The sequence below is a fragment of the Arachis ipaensis genome, chromosome B1, assembly GCF_059453495.1.
Source record: "Arachis ipaensis isolate K30076 ecotype BB chromosome B1, ASM5945349v1, whole genome shotgun sequence".
Taxonomy (NCBI): Eukaryota; Viridiplantae; Streptophyta; class Magnoliopsida; order Fabales; family Fabaceae; genus Arachis; species Arachis ipaensis.
In genome coordinates, this window is record NC_142436.1 from 139,961,959 (window position 1) to 139,975,094 (window position 13,136).

A 13,136-nucleotide genomic window follows, 5' to 3' on the forward strand; every position below is an offset into this window, starting at 1 on the left:
ATGGAGGAGGGTGATGGGGACAGCCGCCCTGGAGGAAGACGACGAGGCCACGGAGGCAGACGGAGAGGACGTGCTGCGGCTGACGATCACGGACACCATGGTCATGACGACGACGACGATCGGCACGGGCCCGTGGGTGGGGACGCTGGAGGGCATGCTGCAGTGGGGAGTGTTAGTCCCCATCATGTAGGGCATGGAGATGAGTGGTACGGCTCTGGTATGGGGGACGGGACAGATCAGGGTGATGGTGGACTTGGCTTAGGGCCGCTAGGCGATTACTTTGTTGGTGTCCCTGCCGATGATATGACACATCAGGAGAGTACGCCTTGGGTTAGCCCGGGTTCGATGTTTTCAGACTTCCTGGCAGCTGACGGGCTTGATGCGGCATATAGCGGTTCACACTTTCTAGATGAGCTTACTGCCATCATGCAGGAGGATGATGCGGCCCGTCGGCGTGGTCAGAGTTCTGGCACGCCTGCACCGTTAGCTGTCGATCTTAACGAGCCTCCTTCGATGGCAGTTGCTGACCCTTTTGCATTGGGTGGTACTCCTCCTTCCACCTATACTGCTGCATCACATTCAGGTGCCAAGCCGTCTGGGGCCTCCGTCCAGCCTAGGCCACCTGCACAGCCTGCCCCGGACGAGGAGGATGATGAGATTGAAGACAAAGAGCCGCTTATCCGGAGAGGCTAGAGGACACGAGTACCCCGTCGTTGCTTCACCGGTTCGCATCTTTTTAGATGATTGATGTATCTTGTATGGCTTTTTTTCATGTTCATTGTTGTATTTTAGCGAACTTTATTATTGTATTTTGACTATTTATGTTTCGGTTCGTTAGAATTTTATCATGATGTTGTACTTTGAAAACGGCATTTCAATGCTACTTTCGGTAACTATGTTATTGTAGAGCTTTTCTTTGCCTTGTGTTTTCAACAGACTTCTCGAACAATTTTTTCTCTTAATCGATCCTCTGTGGTGAACCAACATTACGAAACGTGAACATCCTCACTAATTCGAACTAGCACATTTCGAATTGACCAATATGTAATTCGAAACACCCCAATTCAAATTACTACTAGTGGTGAAACGTGCATAGTTCGAATCAGTGAGATTCGAATTATATAGGGTTGCAACATCATGCTAATTCGAATCAGCATGTTTCGAATTAAGTTAAGCTAATTCGAATTGCACCAATTCAAATTACGTTGGATGCATGCGTGTAAGTAGTTCGAATTGCACTAATTCGAACTACATTCAAATTGAGTTCGAATCGTGGTGATTCGAATTACATAGTTATGCACATTGGTTGATTGTTGAATCAATTTTTTCATTGGCTTATTCGTGTAATATTAAACCAACCATGGCTTATTTTGTTTTTTTACCCGATATATTATGAGGGTAATTTGGGAATTGTATTTAATTTTTTAGGATTCGGATAATTTTGTCTGCAAAAGCCTATCTTTCATGGGTATAATTTTAATTTTCATTTTTTATGGGTAAAAATGTCAGTGTTCGAATCTTTCATGGTTAAAAATGGTTATTTTCTCAATTTTTTATGTACTTTTTTTGAATATTAATTGATCAAACATATTCATTTTAATCTCTTCTACCAACTTTTTTAAGTATTAATTGCATGCTAAAAGTTTGGATTATTGATATTATTAATATTTTTTTATTATTTTCAGAAATTATATTTTTATATTTATAAATATACGTATCTCGTTTACACTATACATGTGTTGCGTCCACCTGTCTTATCTCGTTTACACTGTAAACGAGATACATGCAAATCTCGTTTATAATGTAAACGAGATAAGGGAAGGACATTTATTTTGGTAAATATTTTTTAAATTATTTATTTCAATAATTATTATAATTATTTTATTTATTAAAATAAAAATCCCCTAATACTATGTAGTATGCATGCGGCATGCCACGCTTCAATTCTTCAACTTCTGTATCTTCTATTCTTCTATTCTTCTATTCTTCTTCTTCTATTTGGCTCACAAAGTCAGAGACTTGTGAAGCAACGTGAAATAGTGGTTGTGTAAGGAGTTGGAAGGGTTTTGGATGGTGAGAGTTGGAAGGGTTTTGAATCATGAATTCTTGAGGTGAATGAAAATGAGGATTTAGTGGTTGTGTAAGGGATGACAATAAAATTCGCCTTTGATGAAGGAAAAAAATGAAAAAAAAGAAGAAAAAGAAAAGAGAGATTTTTAGTTCCTGCAACCTTTTGGAGGTGACACTTGACACGGTTATTTGTCATCTGGTAGCAATGGTCAATTTATTTATTTTTCTTAATGGGTGAGACTTAATTGAGATTTAAGAATGATTAAGGTGTAATATCTCCCACGGACAAAAAAAGTTAGGACCGAATAGGATATTTATTCAAAAATAAATTTATTTAAAGGCCCAATTAATGTGCAAGCCCAAGCTCAGATGGGTTCGTAACCTCGCAGTGCTATAAAATGCCAAGCCTATTGAGAGAATGCTCAAATCTGAGGAAAAGTCGGGAGATGAATTCAGTGTCGTACCGTCGTCGTAGATATTATTACATACATAACATTACAAATCGGTGGTGCGCGCCGCTGAGTTAAAATCTTAGAAGATGCGCACCAAAAATTGCTATTGAATTTATTACATGAAACCGTAGACTCTTGCGAATTAGCGTTTTGGATTGATTGATTACCGGGAAAATGTCGATGGACCTGCAACTGAAGGCGTCGTGCGGTGGATGTGGATCAACCACCGACCTTTACGGAAGCAATTGCAAGCACATGACTCTCTGTTTGACCTGCGGCAAGACCATGGCTGAGAAAAAGGCCAAATGCTTCGACTGTGGCGCCACCATCACTCGCTTGATTCGAGTTCGATTTCAATTCCGATGTCTCCGTTCATTCATTCATTTTTCCCTTCCCGGATTTCTATTGTTTTTCCACCTAATAATTCATACTTGGTTCTTCGATGGCATGGCATTCTAATTCCTTTCGCTTCGTTGCAAGCATTACGACAGTTGCATATACAAACTAGCATTTTTACTCTTTCGTTATTGTTATTTGCTGATTAACGAAAGCATATGGTCAATGGTGTTGTTTGTGACAGGAATATAATGTTCGTGCAAGCTCAACCACTGACAAAAATTACTTCATTGGAAGATTCGTGACTGGGTTGCCTAATTTCTCTAAGAAGAAAAGTGCTGAAAACAAGTGGTCCCTTCAGAAGGATGGACTGCAGAACCGCCAAATTACTGATGCTTTGCGGGTATTGAATCTTATCCATCCTTCCATGTGCAAATTGATGATATGGGATTGAAAGTGATATTCCCCTTATCTAATATTTTTCGTTGAAGCTTGACATGTTAGCATTGTATTTTTGCTTTCACCATGGAAATCCCAGATGTTTATTTCCTGCATATTTGCTTATTGTATGTCATAGGAGAAGTACAAGAACAAGCCTTGGCTGTTGGAGGATGAAACGGGTCAGTTCCAATACCAGGGTAATCTCGAAGGTGCACAATCAGCTACATATTACCTTCTCATGATGGAAAGGAAGGAGTTTGTTGCCATTCCTGCTGGTTCTTGGTATGTTTGTTCTTTTCAGAATAAGGGTGGTGTTCCTCTCTGAGAATTTTCCCGTGGTTTTAGTTTTATTTTTCTTTTTGTTGCGCTTACCAGTCAAATCAAAGGAAGAATGCAGATGTATAATAATGCATATTTATTCTCTTTTCGTAAAAAAATCTTTAGGTACAACTTTAACAAGGTTGCACAGTATAAGCAATTGACTCTGGAGGAAGCAGAAGAGAAAATTAAGAATAGAAAGAAAACTGCAGATGGATATGAAAGATGGATGATGAAAGCTGCAAATAATGGACCTGCTGTATTTGGTGAACGTGCAAAATTTGAAGAGAAGGAGAGCACTGCCGGGAAAGGCCGCAAAAAAGGTGGTGATGATCATGAGGGTCATGTCTCTGATAAGGGGGAGGAGGACGAAGAGGAGGAGGCAACAAGGAAGCATAGACTTGGACTTGATAAAAGAGATGGCGATGACGATGAAGAAGGTCCAAGGGGAGGAGACCTTGATCAGGATGATGATGATATTGAGAAGGGTAAGTTAATTTTTCTGATGAAAATGCTACAAAGCAGTTATTTTAGATTACACATCAATTCTCCTTTTTGTGAAGTTTTATTCATCATTTTCAGTTGATTGCTTCAGTGTTTTTATACGTGTATTCTTGGTGGAGGATATAGCCTAGAGAGTCAATTTGAAGAGCAAATTGGATGCTAAGTGAATCAAATATTGGGAGTTGACTGCCTTAGATGTTGTTGATGGTTATAACTACAGAACTTTTTTATAAGAAGAAAAAAAATGGAGTTTAGCTAGAGAAAGAGAACATTGTCAACACCAGTGTAGTGTACTTGTTAATATTAACCATGACTAGTCATTGCGACTATTAACCTGGTGGGCTTAGGTAGTGTATTTTCTCATTAGTATCCTTTGCTTATTGGTTGCATTCAATTCAAGTAATTACTTTTAATTTGGCCTACAGATGGCCTTTTTTTTACTTAATTTTATTTGAAGTTATTAATCTTATTGAAATCTTCATGTATATGCTTATTCTTCTTGCTAATCATACGTATGCACATCTTTTAGGTGATGATTGGGAACACGAAGAGATTTTCACTGATGATGATGAAGCTGTTGGCAATGATCCCGAGGAAAGGGAAGATTTGGCTCCTGAAGTTCCTGCTCCTCCTGAAATCAAGCAGGTAAATTTCAATTATTTTGCAACCCATTTTTAGGAACTAACCCTCTTGGTACTCACCCTTGGTTTATTATGAAACTACACTAATATATTATTTTAGGATGAGGAGGATGAGGATGAAGATAATGAAGATGGAGGAGGTCTGAGTAAATCTGGGAAAGAGCTGAAGATGTTGCTTGGACGAGCTGGTGGCATGAATGAATCTGATGCCGAGGATGATGACGATGACGAAGATGTATGGTTATTCTTTTTCATTTTCTTCATTTATGTTTTTTCACTTCTCTATTATTTTGTTAGCTGCAACTATAATTGTTCCATTATTCTTTTTACTTCCAATTACATGGAAGATATATATAGCTCGGTACAAACTACAATATCTTTTGGTGAGGCACAACTTTTTGCACTTGCACGATGAATTAGACGTGAGCATTTTTCATCCATTAATTGGTCATTTTATTTCATCTAGGAGAATGACGATGCTAGCATCCCTGCTGCATTTGCTCCAAAGCAGAAGGATGCACCTAAGGAAGAGCCAGCTGACAATAGTCCGTTAAAACCTGCAGCATCAGGAACTGCTCGGGGGACTCCCTCTACTTCTAAGTCTTCAAAGGGGAAGAGGAAATTAAATGAGGATTCAAAAGCATCTAATAGTGCTCAACCAAAGAAAGTTAAAACAGAAAACGTATGCCATTGCTTTTCTGTGTTTGGTTGATTATTAAGGCCCTTCATTATAGTAGTTTCTCTTTTATTCTCAGAGAAAAGAAGACTTTGGCTATATAACCACTACTTACGAAGACAAACACCTTTAATGGTTCAGCATCACATTATTTTATGATGGTTTAAAATTAATACGCATACTACATTATCTTTCATAAAACTTAGCTGCATAAATAGGCTCTTGAAATGCAGAATTGACGAATTAACTTGGCGTTAGTTTCTTTTGATGCATTCAAACGTGATATAGCTTTTGCTTAAAAGGGTCTTATTTTTTAAGACTTAATACTTTAGTTTGAAAGTTCATTATGGGGGATTGTATGCAAGAGTTACTGAAATCCTCATTATCCCCTTCCCATTCAATTAGGAAACAAAACCAACTGTGAAAGAAGAAAATGGGTCTGCATCCAAAAGTAACGGGCCTTCAAAGGGTACATCACCAGCACCATCATCAAAGGCAGGGTCTTCTTCTGCAGCTTCTGGACCCGTGACTGAGGAAGAAATCAGAGCTGTTTTAATGCAAAAGACTCCACTAACCACACAAGATCTCGTAGCCAAATTCAAAGGAAGACTAAAAACTTCAGAGGTAAGCTTTATCAACCATTTTCTGCTTTAGCCTTCTTAAGATGCTTTTGTTTGCTTAGCCATTCTTATCATTTTTAACCAATGTCTTTATACTGTATCCCCCTGTTAGAATGTGTTGTAATTTGTTATATCTGTGGAAGGGTGCAACTTGTTTCTCAGATTCTTAGAAATGTTCTGCATCACTTCATTTAATTTGTGACCAGTTAGCGTCAGAATAAAGTAATGCCATTTGAAATTTTATGGTATAATTTGGGCGGGGAATGTGTCTTGTTCCATCAGCTGGATATAATCTGGGTCATGTAGTAAGGATAAGAATGCTTACTCTTAGCCTGGAGATCACCTAAGGGGTACAATTGATTTATTTTGAAGTTAATGTTGCGAAGGTTGAATATACACCATGTGCTTCTTTTGTATGTGCAGGAGAAAAAGCCTTTTGCGGACCTCCTGAGGAGAATCTGTAAGATACCGAAGGGTAATGGAGGATCCCGTTATGTTATATTAAGAGATTAATGACAAAATTGACAATGGGATGAAAAGAAGCTATTACAACCATAGCGCCATTGTTCCAAAAGCGTTGACAAATTTTATATTGTTATCGTTTCTGGTTTTTAGCCCTCAAAACCCCAGAAAACAGGGAGAGGCAGCTGTTCTAACTTTTGTTATTAATTGTTTTTGAGACAATATATGACACGAGGTTATTCAGTGTGTAATTCATTGTACATCAATATCGCACATGCGCTATTCATGAACTGTTTTATGAAAAACAGATGACAGGAGGAAGCAATGACGCTATTTCTTTCTGCTCAAGATGCAGCTGTTTATAATTGTGATGTAATCTGCGTAATAAGTTATGACATATTTTTAGTTTTTAACCCAGTAACGAGTTTTATTTTACATGTCTCAGCTTGAGGATGATGGACTAATGGCTAACCGTTTAAGTAGCCTATCTCAAATTTCGAATATTTTTTTTGTTTTTTTGTTGGCGTCAACTCAAAATTCGATCTCATTCGATCGCTTTCCATGTACTCACGTCGAAGTACAGTGTCTTTTGAAGAGAACAATGAAAATGAAAATAAATAAAAGCTGATGAGAAAAAAAAAGACACACCCACACACACACATCATGTATTATTAAGTGATTGATTAAATGATTATTCTTATCTATTTATTCAAGTCATGAGAATCTTGTAGTAGTAAGAAATCAGTATTCTACAACTTCCTTGTAAGTTATACGCATAAGTCACACTGTACAAGTAACTTACCTTTATAAAATGAGATAAATCACAATCTTAGCTTAGGGTATTTGCCATGGCGCGTTGTCTCTTGTTCTCAATTACTTAGCATGAAATAGGATTATTTTGACGAAGCATGCACGCAGGTAAAGGTTTATTCTATGTTACACTACTCAAATAGCAACGAAGAAGAAATTAAAGTGCTTTAGACATGCACTTTTGGAAGACATAAGGATTTATATTAAGGGTGTGTTTGGAACGCATCAAAGGGAGAAAAGAATTCTATTTCCCTTAAAAAGTGAATTCTTATTTTATTTCAAATTTAAATTCATGATTTGAAACAATTAATTGCATGAATGAAATGCATTTTGTGTTCTTTACTATTTTATTCTTGTGTTTTTTTATTTATCTTTTCTTATTTATTTATTAAGAATAATTTTGACATTTCAATCTTTAGTATTAGTAGAATTGTAAATAAGACTTTCTTTGGTCTAATTTATTTGAACATTAATTTGAGATTTTTTTTTTTTTTGAGAATTGAAAATGACATTTTTATTATAGAATTTAACTAATTTTTATTATAGGATTTAACTAACTTGTGCCTTAAAGACACATTTCAAAAATATAATAATAGAAACTTTTTAATATTTTTGATGTATTCATTGACAGAGGTGAGAAATTCGAGAAGAGACAAAGACACGAGGAAGAGTTTCCACAGCGAGTCTAACAGGCTCCTCCGTTGAGTCAAATAGATTTGCTCCAAAGTTTGGTGACGCGAACGAGTCTTCAGTAATGCAATCAGTATCCTCTGATGAGCTTAATGAAGCTTGTTTGCAAGAAGGCTCATCTGGGTTGTAAAATATGACAACGTGAGGAAGCTTAAAGCTCACCCTCTTCTGTGACTTGCAGCTTAAGCTTCTCACAATCGATGACTCTTCGTTTTCTTGATGATGCTGCTTCATGGTTCTGTCCAAGTATAAACTGTCTTGAGCTTCACTTATCAAAGATCTACGGAGTTGAGATTGATTGAAGCATGGGTGCACCTTTTTCTTAGAATGCTTATTAGAGCTAGGAGAAGAAGCTTTCATCCAATCTTCTAGAGTCACAACCTTCTTCTCACTCTTAGCTGCCTCAACATCCATATTTTTTTTACTTCTCACATAATCTGACAATGATGATCCTCTTCCATCTGTCACAGCAACTGAGTTAGATTTTTCAGCCGATGTTGGGTGGCGCAGAGTGCAGAGGCAACCACCCATTAGTATGAGGATGAGAAATGAGTTAAAGAGTATAGTCTTAGGAGAATAACGTCATCAATCATAAGGAAATTGAGTCCGCTTAGTATCTTTAGCGGGTTATATAGAGGGCTTTTAAATGATATTTTTTTAAAAATATTTTTTAAAAGATTTTTTATAAAAATAAAAGTGATTTTATATTTAAATATTTCATATAAAAAATCTTTTTATTTATTAATTATGTTTAGATAAAATAAAATAAAAGTATTTTTTTTATTCATTTATTATGTGAAAAATATTTTTTTTAAAAAAAAGATATAAATTATAGTTTTTTAAAAAAGATATTTTTTTATTTTTTAATGCTTTTACTTTTACTATTAGAAATTTACCAAAAATATTTAAAAACAAAAGAAATTTTTTTTTTGGTCGATGGATTGGATAACCCCCAATCCTAGATTACACACTAACACACCCACTCACACGCACTAACCTAGCCACCAACCACTGCTAGAATTCGAACTTGTGTGGCTTTGGATTGAGGCAAATACTTTTGCCACTGAACCACATGCCTCGGCCACTCTTGAAAAATTCCGAGACGGAGAAAACTAGATACTAGAGCCAAGAAATCAAATGAATCTTTCTGGCAACATGGCGGCTTGGTTATTGTCGTTGTTTGTGTTTTTCTAAGTACTACTTAGCTCTAGTTATCAACAAAATACTCATACGATTTGCTTATATAAGAATTTGACTTCATATCCATATAATTTAAAATTTTACTTTTAGTATTTTGGATGATATGAGGATACAATGTTACTATCGATTCTTTATCATCAATGCTTCAAAGAATGCATAGTACAAGAATTTTGACAGGACAAAATCTGGTGGTAATATTGATGGGATCAAAATCACATAATTACCAGCTAAAACACAAAAAAAGAAAAAAAAAATCACAAAATAGCTTAACTAGTTGACAATCAGCTGAAATTAACCTTGAAACTTGCAACTGAATAGTAAATACCACTATGCTTTACAATTCACAAGATGTTTTTACTAAAAAAATAGAAAAAATAAAAGATAAAAAGGGGAGCCGGGAGGGGGAGGGTGGAGGAAAGAGAGGGTAATCCCTTTTTTGAATTTCTTTTAATTATGCATAATTGCATTGCAACAAAACTGCAATTCAGTGTGTGCAGCAAATATTTACAGTATTCCGTCCAAGAATATAATACAATAGAATATAATATATAATTGAATTCAGATTCTGGGAAAGTTTGACTCAATTCACCAACATAAATTCAGGTCAGGCCCAGCACTTTCATTCCATAAACTAGAAAAGTATTAAGCGCGAGTGTTAGACTAAAAAGAAATATACATTTCAATAGCACAAAACACAAATCTCAAGTCCCAATTAGCTCGTAGATCATTATAACAAGAGTAGCCCTGGCGAGAGGCATAAACACAAGCAAAATCGAGCCCCAAAAAGACAACTTAGCATCAAATATCAGAAGTGCCAACTTTCTTGAAAGAAAAAATCTTCTGTGAAAGCAACAGCAAGCTGTATATGGTATTTATGAGCGCTTCAAAAAAGTTGGTAATAATAATCTAATATGAAGCTTATCACACACCTGATACGGTTACACAAGACACCAAACAGTGTTAAAATTTGACTCAACTTGCGAGCCCAACAACATGCGGCACTGCAAAACTATCTTTTTGGTTGTCATAAAATTTTAGAGCTATCAAAGGTCCAGGCACAAAATAGTATCCGTAAGATAAATATGGTACATGTCCTACTTCTAGAAAGAAATATGTAAATACTCAATCAACATTGTAGCCGATCTAAACCAGAAAAGAGAAAATAACCTAAGATATCATAAACCGTTTTTGCTAACAACTTATCTGGCAAAATATAATGACAGAGAAGCTTCCCTTCTTCTGCTACAAGTTTCTCTCACTGTCCTTTTGGTTTCTCAATCTTCACATAGGGTAAAACACCCATAAAATATACAATTTTTGGAGACCACTCACGCTGTTGAGCACGGCAAAACATCAAGAATGTGTTTGCAAAGTACAAACTGAAACCCATGAAAGCATGCCACAAAGCGTGACCCTGTGGGTTAATAGGCCAACTGGATATCTCCTTGCAGAAGAAACGATCACAGAACCAAAATATACTGCCCAATACAAGATTGGCTATAAATAGCTTTGCAAGCCGCTTGGCAGCAACATCTTGAGTGTAAATGTAATACTTGTACATTCTTGGAATGCAGAGGAGACAGAGTACGACATAGTGCATTTTGAAGCCGACACTAAAACGGAAAAAGGAATGTGCAATGGCAAAAACAACACCGTATAGAAAGAGGAAGGTGGGCATCGTACTGCGATAATGCCAATCTGGAGAGTGGAGAATGTACATGTACAGCAGCACCTCCCATACCATAGGAGTTTCATCACTTTGCTGTTGCCTAAATTAAAGTACAACATCTGAAAAATAAATAGTCATCCAAAACAGACAGACAATGAAATAATGATGGCCAACCTACCCATTTGTATAAGGGATGGACACCATAGCACCCTAGTACTATTTATTCAGCAGAAGAAAAATGTTATTGAGGATTATTAATTCTCAGGGACTGCATAAATGCTGATATACTTATTATGCATAAAAGAAAAGTAGTTTTTATGCTGGTAAAACTATAGCCATATTGATGGTGTAGAGCATGAGAACAAATTCTATACTTCTGATTAAATATATCCCCATGAAAATATGTGGCTAGGGATGATAACATATCTCTTGAAAATGCTCTACTTTTCAAATTTTCAATATGAAAATTCTAGATAACAAAAATGTACAATACCAAGAAAACTGGAACAAAATGGAAATTAAAGAAGCAAACATAAAAAAATTACTAAACACAGGACAGAAATTAAAACTTACACATTTTGCAGTGTCGCATGGTACGACATACTTCCAATGGCAAGTATCATATTGGATACATGAAGAATGCTAAATCTTTTCTCGAATCGTTGTCTAACAGCATTTATAAGACCAATCAGAGCCAAAAGGATTGTCGGAATGTTGGAGATAGTATTATAAAATTCTGCAATGTAAGGCAAATATACATAGTTCTTTTCACAACACTCTGTAGTGGATGTGACTGGACCCCAGAAGCTTGAAGTTTCCACCATTCTCCTCTACAGCCTGATGACACCTCTTTCTTATAAGTATATTTCAGCTGCAGAGCGCCAAAACAAACAGTCCTACAAAACATGTGGCAACACATCAAACTCCAATAAACCATACAAGCAGCAGCCATGAATTTCTGATACCAGCTCCAAGTGTGAGTATAACAAGAATAATGGTATCGGGCGTATAGGATCTATATAAGAATCACTATCTTGCGAGTTACAACAATAACCAGGTAGCTAGAGAATCGAGAAAGGAACCGCAATACTCCACATAATGATTAATGAACACTCGAAAGTTGAAAATAGCTAATTAAAATGTGGATGTTCGATTAATATTACAAACGTACACACCTTAATTAACACACTTGACTATAGTAGTAAAACCGGAAGTTAAAAAATAATTATAAAAAAAAAAGAAATCACAGTAATCGACGAAACTATGAAACTTAAATGGATCCATAATGTTTTGATCCAACAGTGAAGTTAAGCAATCGTTTCAATTCAACCAAAGTAAATAGGAGGTAGCAGAAGGAGAAGAAAGAAGAACCTACCTCAAATGAATCTGAATCTGAATCTGAGGAAGAGAAGGAGGTATGCTGTGTGCGAATGAGAACACAAACGCAACGCAACTCAAACGAAACGCGCCCACTCAAATCACAATTTCGCAACCCATAATTTTCTAATTCCAATTTCCAACCACGCCACAATCCACAACCCTGGACTACGCCTAATGCCTATGGTCTATGGACTGTAATAGAAACAACGAAACGGCACACTATGCATGTCGTATTTGGCAAACAGGCCAGAACAACAAGTTAATTCCAAATCGGGTCGGTAATTGCTAATAATCTTCATATATTTGTGGCCCAATGTCATACGAGGCCTCAAATTTTCAATTTCGGTCCAAGTCTTTTCTGTACGTGTGGATCGTGGGTGTGAGTTTTAGGATTAAGTAGACACATAATTAGAATTTAAGTTGACAGATTGTGGTTCAGAAATTTGTTAGTTAAAAGAGTGGTAGTTATTACAGTTAGATTGTTGTGACAAGTCAGCATGACTAATTATGAGTTAGTTGAGGTTATTGGCCAGCTGGCTTAAGCTAAGAGAAGTTAGTTAGAGTTGGTTAATCATAGCTATAGCCTATATATAAAAAGAAAAATAATAGAAAATATCAGAATTTATTGATTTTTGCTATCATTTGGCCATCAACTTAATTTTTTTAGTATAGTTTTTTAGTTTAATAATTTAATAACATATTTTATTTCACATTTTTAATTATTAATGGTTAACTAATGACAAAAAATAATAAATTCTGATTATTTTCTAACATTTTCATTCTTCGTATAAAAAAGCATGTGTAACAAGTAATGCATGATTTTTCATATTTCGCAATTCAAATCAAAGAGCTTTATCTCCCACACTC

General features: G+C 36.0%; 3 protein-coding genes and 1 pseudogene across 3 annotated transcripts; 2 read left to right on the forward strand and 2 right to left on the reverse strand.

Moving 5' to 3' along the window:
* Positions 1 to 744, forward strand: LOC148578605 (uncharacterized; annotated as a pseudogene).
* Positions 745 to 2,437: 1,693 nt separating this feature from the next.
* LOC107636616 (transcription initiation factor IIF subunit alpha) lies at positions 2,438 to 6,937 on the forward strand. Its single transcript, XM_088501933.1, has 9 exons — positions 2,438 to 2,867; positions 3,103 to 3,261; positions 3,436 to 3,581; positions 3,744 to 4,105; positions 4,651 to 4,766; positions 4,863 to 4,997; positions 5,229 to 5,444; positions 5,844 to 6,062; positions 6,482 to 6,937. Exons 1-9 carry the CDS (start codon positions 2,697 to 2,699, stop codon positions 6,569 to 6,571), a joined length of 1,614 nt encoding a protein of 537 aa, XP_088358059.1. The 5' UTR covers positions 2,438 to 2,696; the 3' UTR covers positions 6,572 to 6,937.
* Positions 6,938 to 7,951: 1,014 nt separating this feature from the next.
* On the reverse strand, positions 7,952 to 8,551 carry LOC148578606 (uncharacterized). Its single transcript, XM_088503120.1, has one exon. It carries the CDS (start codon positions 8,549 to 8,551, stop codon positions 7,952 to 7,954), a length of 600 nt encoding a protein of 199 aa, XP_088359246.1.
* Positions 8,552 to 10,214: 1,663 nt separating this feature from the next.
* LOC107636606 (alkaline ceramidase) lies at positions 10,215 to 12,436 on the reverse strand. Its single transcript, XM_016340108.3, has 3 exons — positions 12,265 to 12,436; positions 11,463 to 11,785; positions 10,215 to 10,989 (listed from the first exon to the last, which is right to left on the reverse strand). Exons 2-3 carry the CDS (start codon positions 11,711 to 11,713, stop codon positions 10,476 to 10,478), a joined length of 765 nt encoding a protein of 254 aa, XP_016195594.1. The 5' UTR covers positions 11,714 to 11,785; positions 12,265 to 12,436; the 3' UTR covers positions 10,215 to 10,475.
* Positions 12,437 to 13,136: the final 700 nt, after the last annotated feature.

Bases quoted from the DNA above. Each gene is read 5' to 3' on its own strand.
- LOC107636616 (XM_088501933.1), top strand. From the start codon at position 2,697: ATGTCGATGGACCTGCAACTGAAGGCGTCGTGCGGTGGATGTGGATCA. The intron at 3,262-3,435 runs GTATTGAATCTT...TGTATGTCATAG, and splicing joins AAATTACTGATGCTTTGCGG to GAGAAGTACAAGAACAAGCC. The intron at 5,445-5,843 runs GTATGCCATTGC...CCATTCAATTAG, and splicing joins AGAAAGTTAAAACAGAAAAC to GAAACAAAACCAACTGTGAA.
- LOC148578606 (XM_088503120.1), bottom strand. From the start codon at position 8,551: ATGGGTGGTTGCCTCTGCACTCTGCGCCACCCAACATCGGCTGAAAAA.
- LOC107636606 (XM_016340108.3), bottom strand. From the start codon at position 11,713: ATGGTGGAAACTTCAAGCTTCTGGGGTCCAGTCACATCCACTACAGAG. The intron at 10,990-11,462 runs GTAAGTTTTAAT...ACTTTAATTTAG, and splicing joins CATGCGACACTGCAAAATGT to GCAACAGCAAAGTGATGAAA.